The sequence below is a fragment of the Dromiciops gliroides genome, chromosome 2 (genome assembly GCF_019393635.1).
Source record: "Dromiciops gliroides isolate mDroGli1 chromosome 2, mDroGli1.pri, whole genome shotgun sequence".
Lineage (NCBI taxonomy): Eukaryota > Metazoa > Chordata > Mammalia > Microbiotheria > Microbiotheriidae > Dromiciops > Dromiciops gliroides.
Window position 1 is genome coordinate 188,233,068 of NC_057862.1, and position 15,145 is coordinate 188,248,212.

General features: G+C 41.5%; 1 protein-coding gene across 1 annotated transcript in view; it reads right to left on the reverse strand.

The window, feature by feature from the left end:
- The window catches only part of RASGRP1 (RAS guanyl releasing protein 1), a 118,740-nt gene that overhangs the window by 13,630 nt on the left and 89,965 nt on the right, over positions 1-15,145 (reverse strand). The window contains 11 exon segments of the mRNA XM_043988003.1: positions 4,473-4,552; positions 4,554-4,619; positions 6,802-6,906; positions 8,751-8,773; positions 8,776-8,830; positions 11,586-11,677; positions 11,680-11,700; positions 11,703-11,781; positions 11,783-11,860; positions 12,926-13,042; positions 15,023-15,144. Coding sequence (XP_043843938.1) covers positions 4,473-4,552; positions 4,554-4,619; positions 6,802-6,906; positions 8,751-8,773; positions 8,776-8,830; positions 11,586-11,677; positions 11,680-11,700; positions 11,703-11,781; positions 11,783-11,860; positions 12,926-13,042; positions 15,023-15,144 — 838 coding nt within the window.

Below are 15,145 nucleotides of genomic sequence, written 5' to 3' on the forward strand. Positions count from 1 at the left end.
AGTATGAGAAACATAAATTGGATATAAGGAAGAATTTCTTTTCTTTGGAATGTGGGTTACTAAAGTAGATGATGGGGTCCTTTCCTGAGTTTGTTTGCCTGTTTGTTTGTCTGCGGGGCAAGGAGGGTTAACTGACCTGTCCAGGGTCACACAGCTAGTAAGTGTCAAGTGTCTGAATACGGATTTGAACTCAGGTCCGGTGCTTTATCCACTGCACCACCTAGCGGCCCCTCTGAGGTTTAAAATGACATGCTTTCCTCCAAATCTAGCATAGTCTTGATGGAATCCTGCCTGAAAGCACTATCAAGGATGTAGTAAGGAGTCTTAAAAAAATTTCAGGGGCAGCTAGGTGGCTCAGTGGATAGAGCACTGGCCCTGGAGTCAGGAGGACCTGAGTTCAAATCCAGCCTCAGACACTTGACACTAGCTGTGTGACCCTGGGCAAGTCACTTAACCCCAACTGCCTCACCAAAAAAAAAAGTTTTCATTGATATCATCTGTTTCTTACATTATCCTAGTTATCCCAAGTATCTCTCCCTTTCCAAAGAGCTATCCATAGAAAAAATAGTCATTTTTATGTGAAGATCGGCTGATCTAAATACATTAAAAAAAGTCTGAAAACATATGCATTATCTAATATACCTTCCACCTCCACAAAGACATGTCCTCTCATATGTTTTTATTCAAGACTTGCTTTGCTTTTGCTTTTGTTGTTGTGTCATTGTTATTTCCATTTCTATTGTTATAATTTACTGTATGTTTTGTTTGCTTGGCTCTATTTATTTCACCTTTCATCAATTCATATAGATCTTCCCATGCTTCCCAATATTAATCACACACATCATTTCTTATAGCACATAATATTCCATTACGTTCATGTACCATCATTTGTTTAACCATTTTCTAAGCAATGGGCGTTTACTTCATTTCCAATTCTTTCCTATCATAAAAAGTGCCACTATAAATATTTTGGAGTATATGGGGGCTCTTTTCTTATCAATGACTTTGTTGGGGGTAATAAGCCCAGCAGTACAGTCTCTGCTTCAAAGGGTAGACATTTTAGCAATTTCCTTTCCATGATTCCAAATTGCTTTCCACAATGTATTATTTCATTGCTCCACCAACAATGTATTAGTGTGTATATCATTCCACAATCACTCCAACATTGACTATTGCCATTTTTCAAAAAATTTGGCTAATTTGCAAGATGTGAGGTGAAACCTCAGGTTTGGTTTGATTTTTCATTTCTCTAATTATTAGGGATTTGGACAGTCTTTGAATATTATGTAAAAGAAAATGATAACGCAACACACCAAAATTTCTGGGCTATAGCTAAAGCAGTCCTCAGGGGAGAAATTATATTCTTACAAATATACATAAACAAAATAGGAAAAAGAAGGATTAATGAACTGAATATGTATTTTTTAAAATTAGAAAGCCAACAAATACACAAACCTAAAATAACACAAAAGAGATATTAAAATTAAATAAAAACAATCAATGTAATTAATCATATAAAAAACCAAAAACACCCCCAAATCACAGGACCATCTTAATAGATGCAGAAGAAGCTTTTGACAAAGTACAACACTTCTTTATGCTAAAAATATCCTACAAAGTATAGGCACAGAGTGACCTCTTAATTTTAATATGATAAAAAGCATTTATCTAAAACCACAAGCAAGTATCATATGCAATTGGGGATACACTAGAACTTTTTTTCAATAAATACAGGAATGAAGCAAGGATATCCTCTCTCCCTACTATTATTTGATATAGTTCTGGAAATGGCAGCAACAGCAATAAGACTAGAGAAAGAAATTAAAGGCATAAACTCCCTTTACAGACCATCTCTCTTCACCCATAGGAACATTCATCAGTGGAAACCCCTCTCACCAGCCAATCACGGTGTCCTTCTTTTCTCACTCTTTTAAATCTTTCTCCCCCCCTCTCCCCCTTTGCAGGCCACTCTTTTTCTGATACCACAGGGGTCAGCTTCCCCTCATTGCTAGCCCTTGATTCGACCCTAGCACATCACACATTCTTCTCTATCTTCCTGTCTTCCCACTCCCCTCTTTTATGTACCCCTCCATGTTGTAAAGTAGTCCAACAGCAACAACAACAACATGCAACAACATTCACCTGTAGCAGGTTGTTTCCAGGTTTTGTCCATAATGCCCCAGGCCCTCCTCTTTACTGTTATCTCTAACAGACTTTTGCCTTTACCCTTGTCTCATTGTGTACATTTAGAAAGGAGTTTTTAACTAGTCTATTGCTATTGCTGTCCTTGCTTGATGCATTTATTCGCTCTTTCACATTCATTCTCTCTTTATTGTCTGTTGTTTTGGTGTATTCTAGAAGCAAATAGTCTCTTAGGTTTTGATTTTCTTCCTAAAAACATTTCAAATGCCTTTTTAGCATCCATCTTTTTTCCATGTATGGTTGATTTTGTATGTATTTATTTCCATTTTTTTATTTTGAGGGCAGGTCATCGTGGGCTGTATCCTGAGATCCATTTCTCTCAGAACACATGATTCCATTCCCATCCTTTGTCTTCTGGTAGGTACAGAATAGTTGTATATTATTTGAATTTCTTTTTCTTTGTATTTAAGGTTTGCAGAACTTGTTTTTGAATGAATTGTTAAATTTAACCACTATGTGTCTTGGAGTGTGCAGCCTTAGGTTTGTTTTTGTTTTGCTTGTTTTTTTTTCTTTTCTTCTTCTTCCTGGAGCTGATCTATGAATTCTTTCAATTGCCTATTTTATTTCTTTGTTCAGAAGTTCCTGGAGAGTTCTCTTCTCTCTGTTTTCCTGCTTTGTGATGTTAGGGTTTTTTTTTTTTTTTTGTCCTATAGTATTTTTTTTTTTTTTGGTGGGGCAATGAGGGTTAAGTGACTTGCCCAGGGTCACACAGCTAGTAAGTGTCAAGTATCTGAGGGCGGATTTGAACTCAGGTCCTCCTGAATCCAGGGCTGGTGCTTCTATCCACTGCACCAACCTAGTTGCCCTATACTATTTTTTCTAGGAGACATATATTAGGTTGTCTGTACAAATCTTGTCATCAAGATCTGTATGTTCTGCTTACATAGTGGTTATTTTCCTTTTAATATTACTGGATTATTTTTGTTGTTGTTGTTTCTCTTCTTCTAGATGGTCTTTATTGCATTCTCAATCTACTGTTCCTCTTTTGTTTGTTTCATGAGACTTGCTTTCACAAATCCCAGTTTTTCTATTCTGCCCATTATTTTTGCTGTATAGGATATAAATTCTGCTTTCATAATTCTCATTTGTCTTGTGAACCTCTCAGGAACAGCGTGTTGTGGTTCCATGTTCTCTTCACATTCCACAGGGTCCTCTGTCTCATCAAGTGTGGCATTATTTTCCTTGGTTTTGCAGTTTTTATTCATGGATGCCTGAACGCATTGACTAGCTCTGAAAGCCATATTTCCTTCTGTTGTTAATGTTTTCCCTGTTGATTTATCTGCTTATGTTCAAGGTCTTTCAGTTTTCTTCTTCCTGAGATCTTTGGTAATTTCAGTGTCTCCCTACCTTTCCCTCCCCCCCAATTTTCCCCCATTCATTTTCTGATTGTTCCTTCCGATGTTTCCTTTGGGGCTGAATTTCAGTGTCTCAACCTCCTCCCAGGTGAGCAATTCATGGTTCACCAGCCTAGATCTCTGCCCCAAGTGACTTTTGGGTAGTCAGAACCTGCTCCATCTGGACGCTGTACTCTTTCCCTTGGCTTAGTGGAGTATTCACAGCCCCACCTTTACATAAGGTGGTTTTTCCTTGTGACCTTTCCCACTTCCTCTGTTTCCTTAGGTCTCTGCCTGGCTGGGCCAGTTCAGAGAGCTGCCCCACTGATGCTATGGGGCCGTCCACCCCCAGCTCCATCAACTGACAGCTTTGTAGCAATGGCACTATAGGGTTGTGGCCAATGTCTATTTGTTGTGGCCTGGGCAAAGTTCCACAGCCTGGGGATGGGACCTCTATGCCACTGAAAGAAGAGAGGAAGGACTGGGGTGTTGGGATGGGTTGTACAGTAAGCCTGTGTTGGGTTCTTAGGTCTACTATTGCAACCTTGCTGTTGGCAGCATGGGTGGTAGGGAAGGGGTGCTGAATGAGCCTAGGGTCACTAAGTATCAATTCTAGGCCTTTTCTGACCTTCTTTTGGATTCTGGATGTCTTAGAGACAGCTGAAGTTGCTCTATCTTTGGCACATAATTTCTGTTTTGGAGAAGTCTGAAATGTAGTCAGGATCTGAGAAAATGTCTAGTCATCTATCTTGTTCCTATGACCTAGCAGAGAGTCTTAGCTGAAGGGAAGGGAATTGACTAGAGGTCCCATCTAGCCCTGTATTCAGTGTAAGACCATGGTAGTATGCCCTTGTGTGGACATATTCCCCTTGTAACACTGTTTTCATCCACAGAGACTCCCATCTATGTACGATGCACACACACCCAAGGCCTCACCTGTCTTTATCCATCACACAAAAGGAGAAGGGAAGCTGGCAGCAATCTTTTCAAAACTCTTCCTGGGAAATATATCCATCGTTGGTCATGATCATAGTTCTTGAAACAGACGTGGAATAAAGAGTAGAAAAGAGAATTTTCTGATGACTCCCAAAGAACCATTGATGATTTTTCATGTTAACTAAGAAACCAATGATCAGGAAGACCTAGATGAAAGCCACTTATTACCCTAGTAGGGGAATATTGAACCTTGCTCCTCAATCATCAACAAAGTACGATGTGTAAGTTACTCCTACATCCTTTGTCATTTCCATTATCTGGAGACTGAAATGTGCTCCCAATGCCACTAACACATCCAATATATGATTAACCTCTGGTTACCCAGCCCTCTTTGCTCATCAGAGATGGGAAAGCCCTCTTTCTCCCTCCCTCCTGCCTAGCCAAGCCCCAACCATCCTTCAAAACGTAACTCAAATGCCAACATCCTTACCATACTAGCCCACTAGGGGATCTCTTCTACCACTGAACTCCAAGTGCACTTCTCTCCTTACTGTCTCTTTTCATTCAGTGCCTTCATATTGTAACTTTTGGGGCTGGGTGGGATGAGTCTATGTATCTTTGTATCTATGTATCTATCTATCATCTACCTATCTATCTATTACCAGTCTGTCTGTCCATCAGTCTGCCTACCTGTCCATCTATCGTTCCATCTGTCCATCTACCAACCTACCTACCCATCTAGCATCCATCTATCCATCCATCCATCCATCTATCTATCTATCTATCTATCTGTCTGTCTGTCTGTCTGTCTGTCTATCTATCTATCGTCATCTATATATCTTTCTATCATCTGTCTGTCCATTCATCCATCTACCTATCTGCCTGTTTGTCTGCCTGCCTGCCAGTCCATCTGTCTGTCCTTCCATTTGTCTACCTACTTACCCACCTCTCTGTCTGTCTAGAGATCTATCTGTTTATTCTTTGCAAGTCTTATTACAAACTTCTGGAAGAAAGGGGCCATCTTACCCTTCTTTATATCCCCTTCAATATCAAGACAAGCACCTTGAACTTAGCAGGTAAACAATCAGTATGTATTGATTCCTGTGCCCCAATTACTTTGTATTGATTTAGTAACTAGCATTTATTAAATACCCACTAAGTACAAGACATTGTTCAAAATGGTCAATTTAAGTTGTTCTGTCTATCTCTTTTTTGCCTTCTTTTATTATCTGTACCCCTGTTCCCCAGGAAAAAAAAATTCCTCAAATAACTAAGAACCCTTAAGATAATTGGGATATTCCCTTGCCTGTATTTGTTACCTTGAGGTGCTGTCTATCTGGTGCAGGTTTGAGAGAGATGTATCTCTTTGCACTCAGGGGCTAAAGCATACTGTAGTGAACTGTTAGGAAACATAGCTCTTGCAGTTCAGAGTCATTCCCTCCATTCATTCTCATTCCTGCTTCAGAGGACAGCTCTCTATCTATGCCTTCCATATGTGTGGAAAGTGTTTCATACACATTATTAAGATTTCAAACTCTCTCCTGTTAAATCTTTTCTTTTTTAAATTTTTATTTTTTTTACCTTCTGTTAAATCTTTTATCAGAACCATCAATGAGGAGTAAATAAGGACTGCTCTGAGGTTCCTAACCCTTCTGTTCAATTTTTTAAAATTGGGGAACACTAACAAGGAGGAAAATGGCCCAAGGCGAGAGAAGAAACAGAAGTATGTTAATTCTAATTTAAAACTTAAGGGGTCAGCTAGGTGATGCAGTGGGATAAAGCACCCTCGCCCTGGATTCAGGAGTAACCTGAATTCAAATGTGACCTTAGAGACATGTGACACTTACTAGCTGTGTGACCTTGGGCAGGTCATTTAACCCTCATTGCCTCACAAAAAAAACAAAAAATCTCCCAAACCCCCTTAAAAACACGTAAATTCTTTTTTTTCTTCCCCTCTCCCCCCACCTCTGTCCTAGAGATGACTATCATTAGACACAAATATGTGTATATCATCTTTTTTTTTTTTTGTGGGGCAATGAGGGTTAAGTGACTGCCCAGTGTCACACAGCTAGTAAGTGTCAAGTGTCTGAGTCTGGATTTGAACTCAGGTCCTCCTGAATCCAGGGCCAATGCTCTATCCACTGCGCCACCTAGCTGCCCCGTATATCAGCTTTTAAAAATTATGCTATGTTATGGAAATGCTTGTTTTATTCCACTAACTCATTCTCATGAGTTCCAAAATCACCACCACATCTTTTCCCTCCTCTCCCCCATGGCTAACAATGTCCTTGCTTCAGGATCTCCCCTGTAGGAGCAGTTTTGTACTTACATCCACCATCCTCTGCACGTGTTTGCTGATGGTCTTTGGATCAGGTTTGGGAGATATTCCCGACGCCCAGTCTACTACAACTGGAGGCTTTGAAGGAGTTAGAGGCTGGGAGAAAAACATTCAGAGAGAATAACACTGTTACTATTACATGAAGTTGTAACTAGCAGCTCTCCCCAACCCTGACCCTACACAGAGGTTGATAGAGATTCATAGCTCTTAATTATCTGCAGTGTGAGAATACAACCAGAGGTTGGTAAGTTATTGCCCATTTTTGAATAGCCCAGGAGCTAAGAACAGTGTTTACTTTTCTAAATTAAATTTTGTTGTATTTTAAAATGTATGGCAGCTAGGTGGCACACCTAGCTTTAGAGTCAGGAGGATCTGAGTTCAAATGTGACCTCAGACACATACTAGCTGTTAGCCCTGGGCCAAGTCACTTAACCCCCAATTGCCTCTACATTAAAAAAAAAAAAAGTAAAAACTATGCTTAATTCTCACTAGTACAATAGTAGGCAGAGGGCCAGACAGCCCTTGAACCAAAGTTAGAAACCCTTGGTATAGAGAGTACAGAGACATACATGTCTTAAGTAAACTAAGGGCTATACATTATTTGGGTATAGCAAGGCAGAATTAAAAAAAACACTGGCCTTGAAATCAGAACCCCTGGGTCATAATTTAGATTTTCCATTACTAACTGTATAACTTCAAGAAAGTCAATTGACCTTTCTTGGCTTCATAGTTTTCTCATCAGGGCTGTTGTGAGGAAAGGATGTGGATTGGACCTGTGATTTCATCAACATAGGAAATTCCTGCATGTGGAGACTACCTCTGGAGATGCAAGTTGTTGGCACCTTCTCTGCAACTCAACCATTTTAGAGAGTTGTCTAGAGCACTGACACGTTAAGGGACTTGCCCAAAGTCACACAGTCAGTCTACAGCAGAGGCTGGACCTGAACACAGATCTTCCTCGTTCTGAGGATAGCTATCTATTGCCTTTGACTGTGAGGAAAATGTTTCATTGATGTTATTATCATTTCAACCAATCTCCTGTTGGATCTCTTATCAGAACCATCAACAAGGAGTAATAAGGGCTGGTTTGAGTTTCCCACCCTTCTGTTCATTTTTTTAAAAATTGGGAAACACGAAGAAAGAAATAGCTCAAGGCAGAAGAGAAACAGAAGTATGTTGATTCTAATTTAAACATGTAAATTTCTTTTTTTTTCTTTCCTCCCCCCAAGATGGCTACCATTAGATATGAATATGAATACACCATCTTTTTAAAAATTATACTCTGCTAGGGACATGCTTGTTTTATTCCATAAATTAAAAATAAAAAAATTTAAAACTTAAATTAAAAACAACAAAACCCATAAAAACATGTAAAATTATACTATGTTGTGGAAATGCTTTTTCATTCCATAAATTCAAATAAATAAAAAAATATAAAAAACCTCACTATTTTGAAAAAAAAACCCTTAAAAACAAAAACAAGGGGAACATTCTTTTAAATGTCCTTCCAGCAAAGTCCCCGCACCAACTTGCATACTTTTGAGGTGTGAGATTTTGAAGGTGCCTTTTTCTTAAGTGGACATCCTCTTCCTGTCCAACAGGAATGATAAACTTGCTCTCTCTTTATACAGAGGAAATGAAATTCAACACTCCAAGGTAGTTATCTTGGGCTTCACATGGTAGCACTCTCTTTACTCAACTTGCATTCATTGACTCTGGTCTAAGATCCTTCCCAAAGGAATGAGACCCACCCCCACCATTACACAAAGTTCCCTGCACATAGCAGTTATCCCACAAGGACTCGATAAAGACTTGTAAACTGGACTGCATTAGCATCCAAAGTTTGGTCTTTACAATGACCATTTCCAGACCTGCCTGCCTGTGTTGCATGAGGACACATGAATGGGGAGTGGGGGAGTCAGGATATGAAAAACTCTTACAGGGGCTTTGTGATTTCTTGGTCTCGGGCATAGGAAAGCTCATAGATTTCATCTTCAGTGTAGTAGAGATCCAGGGATAACTGCAGATCAAAAAAAGTCAGGTTAGTCTCTCAGATGGTTTGTCTTTTCCCTGCAGAATTGACGTAACTTTTCTGTTCTTAGTCTACTCTCCCTTCTGGGGCTGGTTGCCACAGCGAAGTCGATTTTTAACAACTCTGACTAAACATGTGAAATGATCCAATCTGGTGGTGTTCATTCATCCAAGCAAATAGTTGCTATTATGCAAAGGGTGGGGATTAGCTTCGGATCAGCGTTTGCGTATTGGGAACTTAATTTTTTTAGGAACTTTAAAAATAGCAATATGTTCACTTTCTCATTTGAGTGCAGGTCAGACTTGGATTGGGCCTTAGAGAACACTGAGTCCAATCTTACAGATAAGGAAAGTGGCAGAGCAAAGAATAGGACGAAGGCCTTCTGATACCCAGCCTGGGGTTTTCTCTACTATGCCCTTAAGTACTCAGCAAGAAAGGGATCTTACGAGGCCATCCAGCTCAACTTCCCAACTTTTTTTACAGATGAAGAAACTGAGTCCCAGAAGAGAGGTTGTGACCTGCCCAAAGTCAAACAGAGAGCAGAGGCAGGTTTTGAACCCAGGACCTCTGACTCCATTAGATTGTAAGCTCTTTGAGGGCAGGTGCTCTCTTTTTGCGCTCTTTTTGTATCGCCAGTGCTTATCACAGTACGTGGGTACTTGATAAATATTATTGATTGACTAATTCCTAACCTGGAGTTCTTTCTATTTCACCATGTGGGGAGGCTATGATGATCACGCTCATTTTATAAATGGATAAATGAAAGTACAGATATTTTAATTCATTCAGGACTGTAAAGGTCCTTTGTTGTTATGCAGATGTGTCTAACTCTCTGTGGCCCCATTGGAATTTTCTTGCAGAGATATTAGAGTGCTTTGCCAATTTCTTCTCCAGTTCATTATACGGATGAGGAAACTGAGGCAAACAGGGGTAAACTGATTTTCCCTAGGGTCACACAACTAGTAAGTATCTGCAGTCAAATTTGAACTCAGGTCTTCCTGACTCCAGGCCAAATGCTCAATCCTACTGAGTCACCCAGTTTGCCCTTGTAAGGGTCCTTAGAGATTATCTAATCAGATATGCTCATTTTTATATATGAGTTATAAGGCTGTAATGTGCCCAAGGAAGGAAGGAAATAAGCATCAATTAAAAGTCTATGGGGGCAGCTAGGTGGCACAGTGGATAAAGCACTGGCCCTGGGTTCAAAAGGACCTGAGTTCAAATCTAGCATCAGACACTAGACACTTACTAGCGTGTGACCGTGGGCAAGTCACTTAACCCTCATTGCCCCACCAAAAACAAACAAACCAAAAACAAAAACAAACAAAAGTCTACTATGTGCCAGGCACTATGCAAAATTTAATATTTTAAAAAATATTATCTTATCTGATTTTCACAATAACTTTGTGAGGTAGGTGCTATTATCTTTCTTTTACAGTTGAGGAAACTGAGGCAAGTTAATGATTTGTCCATAGTCATACAATAATTACGATAATGATGACAATAATAACTAACCTTTATAGAGTGCTTACTATGCACCTGTCACTGCGCTAAGAGCTTTACAAATATTATCTCATCTATTCCTCACAACAACCCTGGGAAGTAGGTGCTGTTATAGTCCCTTTTCACGGTAGAGCAAACTGAGGCAGACAGAGGTTAAATGACTCTCCCAGAGTCACCTGGTTAGGAAGTATCTAAGGCCAGATTTGAACTTAGGTCTTTCTGACTCCAGGCTCGCTACCATCCTCTGTACTTCCTGGGTACCTCTGCCACAGAATACATTAGTGTCAGAAAGGGACTTTGGCGGGGAAACTAGGTGGCACAGTGGATAAAGCGCTCAGGAGGACCTGAGTTCTAATATGGCCTCAGACACTTGACATTTATTAGCCGTGTGACCCTGGGCAAGTCACTTAACCCTCATTGCCCCCCCCCCCAAAAAAAGAAAGGGACTTTAGAACTCAGGTCTCACAAAAGGAATCTTGTCCTAATCATTCTTTTTTTTATTTTTAAAATTTTTTTAATTAAATTTTTTTATTTGGTGAGGCAATTGGGGTTAAGTGACTTGCCCAGGGTCACACAGCTAGTAAGTGTTAAGTGTCTGAAGCCGGATTTGAACTCAGCTACTCCTGAATCCAGGGCCGGTGCTCTATTCACTGCGCCACTTAACTGCCCCTTGTCCTTATCATTCTAATGGCTAGTGTCCTCTCTCCAAAACTTGCACTGCATTTATATATGCACATGTTGCCTCCCTGAGGCCAGAGACAGTTCCTTATCTGTGTTATTCTTTACGAGAGGACACATTGGCTGGATCATAGTAGAACCTTAATAAACATTCACTGACCGACCAGACCACACTGCCATCCATTCTCTGCCCTGGTTTGTCACCTGGTTGTTTCCTAAGGTTCTTGGGCTTTCTCAGGTATATGGGGAACATTCCCTATGTTTGTTCTCACCCTATCCCTTCTTGGAGGCAGCTAAGGTGGCTCAGTGGATAAAGCACTGGACATGGACTCAGAAAGTCCTGAGTTCAAATCTGGCCTCAGACTCTTACTAGCTGTATGCCCACGGGCAAGTCGCTTAACCCCCATCTGCCTTAGTTTTCCCATCTTTATAATGGGGATAATAACAGCAAATCTTTATGATGATAAATGAGATTATATTTACAAAGAACTTTGCAAATTTTATAGAACTATATAAACATCAGCCGTGGATTATTGTAATGATGGTGATTGGGCAGCCTCACCGTCAGCAAGTGCACCAAGTCCTTATTGGCCTCAAGGGGCGGTGCTACCTCCTGTAGTTGGACCAGCTCGTTGATGTGGTTGTAGAGGGCAGCAGCTTGTGGAAATTCACTTTCCGTCTTCCAGGTAGTCAGGCATGGCCTCATGCAGGGAGATCAGATCCTTGAGGTGTACACCGAGGATGGGAATCTTGAAGTGGGGTACACTCCCCATAGGCTCGACCGGTAGTGTCATAGTTTCTACAGGAGGACAGTAGCTCAGTCATTTCATGAAGAACCTGGGAGAGACGAACAACAAATCTGGTCACAGGGAGAGGGACAAGTTTTTTTTTGTTTTTTTGGTTTTGATGAGGCAATTGGGGTTAAGTGACTTGCCCAGGGTCACACAGCTAGTAAGTGTCAAGTGTCTGAGGCCGGATTTGAACTCAGGTCCTCCTGAATCCAGGGCCGATGCTCCATCCACTGCACCACCTAGCTGCCCCTGGGACAGGTTTTTTTTTTAAGGTTACCACTATTTACCACAATTTCCTTCCCATCAGTAATCCATGGGATGAGGGCAAAGGGAAGAGAGGGAACCCAGCAAAAACACTGAGGCTCTACATATTTCAAGGAAGAAAGTACATATGTGTGATGTGGCAGACACAGTGCTGGACTTGGGAGTCAGGAAGATCTGAATTCAAATACTGAGTCAGACATCACTAACTCTGTGACTTTGGGCAAATCACTTAACTTCCCCCAGCCTCAGTTTCTTCATCTGTAAAAATGGACATAATAGTACCTACCTCACAGGATTTTAGGGAGGTTCAAAGGAGATACTAAAACATGTCAAGTGCTTTGCTAAACCTTAAGAGATTCCCCCTTTCCCCTCTCTTGTCTCCCTCCCTCCTTCCCTTCCTTCCCTCCCTCCTTCCTTCCTTCCTCATCACATCTTCTATACAGACCTTTCTCAGTCCCACCAGTGACTACCACCTTTCCTCTGAGATTACCTATGATTTCCAATATTAATAAGGAGGAGGGTTAAAGAGGGAAAAGTAAAGGGAGGGAGACTTAGAATGTGAGCTCTTTTAAGGCAAGGACCCTGTTTTTGCCCTTTTTTGGTATATCAGTACTTAGCACAATGCCTGGAATACAGCAAGTGCTTAATAGATGCTTATTGACTGACTTTACCCTGTTATCACATGGCTTCCTTTATGTTTACATGCCCTATGTAAATAGGGGTCCTTATCCCACTCCTGGGCTGGCATGGGGAACCCAAATCTGTCACCAATGTAAGAAAGCTCTGGGCAGTTTTCTGTCCTGGGCCTCCTGCCAGGCACCCATGGGATGAAGAGGATGATACTGACCTTGCTGATCTCATGGGGAACATAAGAACTTGTCTCCTTCAGCCTGGAGATGGAGCTGTGACACAATCCTCCGATCACGGCCATCAAAGTGTTAAAGTTCTGCAGCTGATGGAGTTTCTGTGTTACAATCCCAATAGAACAAGTGGTGGTTAGCGGCACATATCCATCCATCACCCAGGGTGAGAAGAGCCTGCCTTTCTCTTTCCCTCTAACTTCCACCATTGGTTGCTGCACAAAATGGAAGACTAAGAATCTATTTCCAAACCTCTCTGTATTTCCCTCCTCAAATCTCATTTGAGACTCTGGGATATGAGACTGAGGCTAGATTTCCAAATCGTAATGCTTGAATTTGCAGTGGCAGCTGGTTTTATGGGGTCAACTTAGGCTTGTTATTCTTTGTTGTTGTTGTTGTTTTTGTGGGGCAATGGGGGTTAAGTGACTTGCCCAGGGTCACACAGCTAGTAAGTGTTAAGTGTCTGAGTCCGGATTTGAACTCAGGTACTCCTGACTCCAGGGCCAGTGCTCTATCCACTGCACCACCTAGCTGTCCCCCACTTAGTATCTTAAAACCTTGCCAGGTAAGCTCCTTGAGGATGACTATGGCATTTTTTTTGGTGGGGCAATGGGGGTTAAGTGACTTGTCCAGGGTCACACAGCTAGTAAGTGTCAAGTGTCTGTGGCCACATTTGAACTCAGGTCCTCCTGAATCCAGGGCCGGTGCTCTATCCACCGCGCCACCTAGCTGCCCCAACTATGGCATTTAAAAAAAATCTTTGAATACCCAGAAATATGACAAATGAAAAATCACCTCAAAAAGCCAGGGAGGGGGCAGCTAGATGGCGCAGCGGATAGAGAACCGGCCCTGGAGTCAGGAGTACCTGAGTTCAAATCCGGCCTCAGACACTTAACACTTACTAGCTGTGTGACCTTGGGCAAGTCACTTAACCCCAGTTGCCTCACTAAAAAACAAAAACAAAAACAAAAAGCCAGGGAGACCAGGTTCCCACCATTGACAGATACTGGCTATGTGACCCTAAGCAAGTTCCCTAATGCACTAGACAACTATCTAAAGCTGGAGACTGTAGAGATGGGTGCCAACTGCTATTCTTCTGGGAGTTTCTTAATCCAATGAAATCCTAGGTCAAGCAATTTAGTACAGTGCCTGGCACATAGTAGGCCCTCAAAAAAGACTTACTGTGTTGGGTTTATTGAACAAAAATGAGCAGAGTTTCAAGGCCCTGAAATAAACTAGGACCATCTTTCCCTGGTGTTTTCCTTAAGAGATCAGAAGAACAAGGATGCAGGAGCTGGAAGGGTATGAGAAATCATCTAATAAAGCATTGGGGAGAACCCTGTAGGCTGATATTCGTCTTTGGGGGGGAACATTTTTAATTGGCTGAAAATCTGTCTTGAGCCTTGTCCTGAGAATTGAGGTAGGTTGTTCAGTAGCACTGAGGGATTGCTTGGGCAGGAGCACAGAAGTCACTCTAACGATCTATTGAATAGGGTAGGGTTCATTAGCATCAAAATAATGATCAAAATGGCAGCGAGGTGGCACGGAGGGTAGAGGGCCAGGCATACAGTCAGGAAGACTCATTTTCTTGAGTTCAAATCCGGCCTCGAACACTTTTTAGCTGTGTGACACTGGGCTAGTCACTTAATTCTGCTTCTGGAAAATGTCAGTATCTTTGCCGAGAAAACCCAAATGGGGTCACAAAGAGTCGGACCATGACTGAAAACAACTAAACAACAACTGTTATCAAAGTCTTGGAGCTTTACAAGTTTTGATGATGCGGTTTATTTTTCACACCACATCCATGCCCCAATTTACCTGTCCCTTCCCCTTGTAACAAAGGGAAACAGTGAAGCAAAAGTAACCCACAATCAACTGCATTTAAATGTGTCAATAATATTCAGCATCCACAGTGGAAGAAGGAAGTATACTTCATTTTGTTTTCCTGGGACTTCTTCATGAATACAATATCCTGCTCCTCCCCACCACACCCCAAACTTTCCCAGAAAAGTACATTTTGGGAGAAACCTTAGAGGACTGACATGTTAGAGACCAAGGTCAAGGATTTGAATCAAGTTACTCACCTGAGCCACCTTAATGAACTTGATGAAGACTTCAGCCCGGAGTTGTGGAGTGGGACGACTGAGCACCATCAGTTGCACCCACTGGGAGATGCCATTGCATAAGGCAATGGACCGTTCCATGGT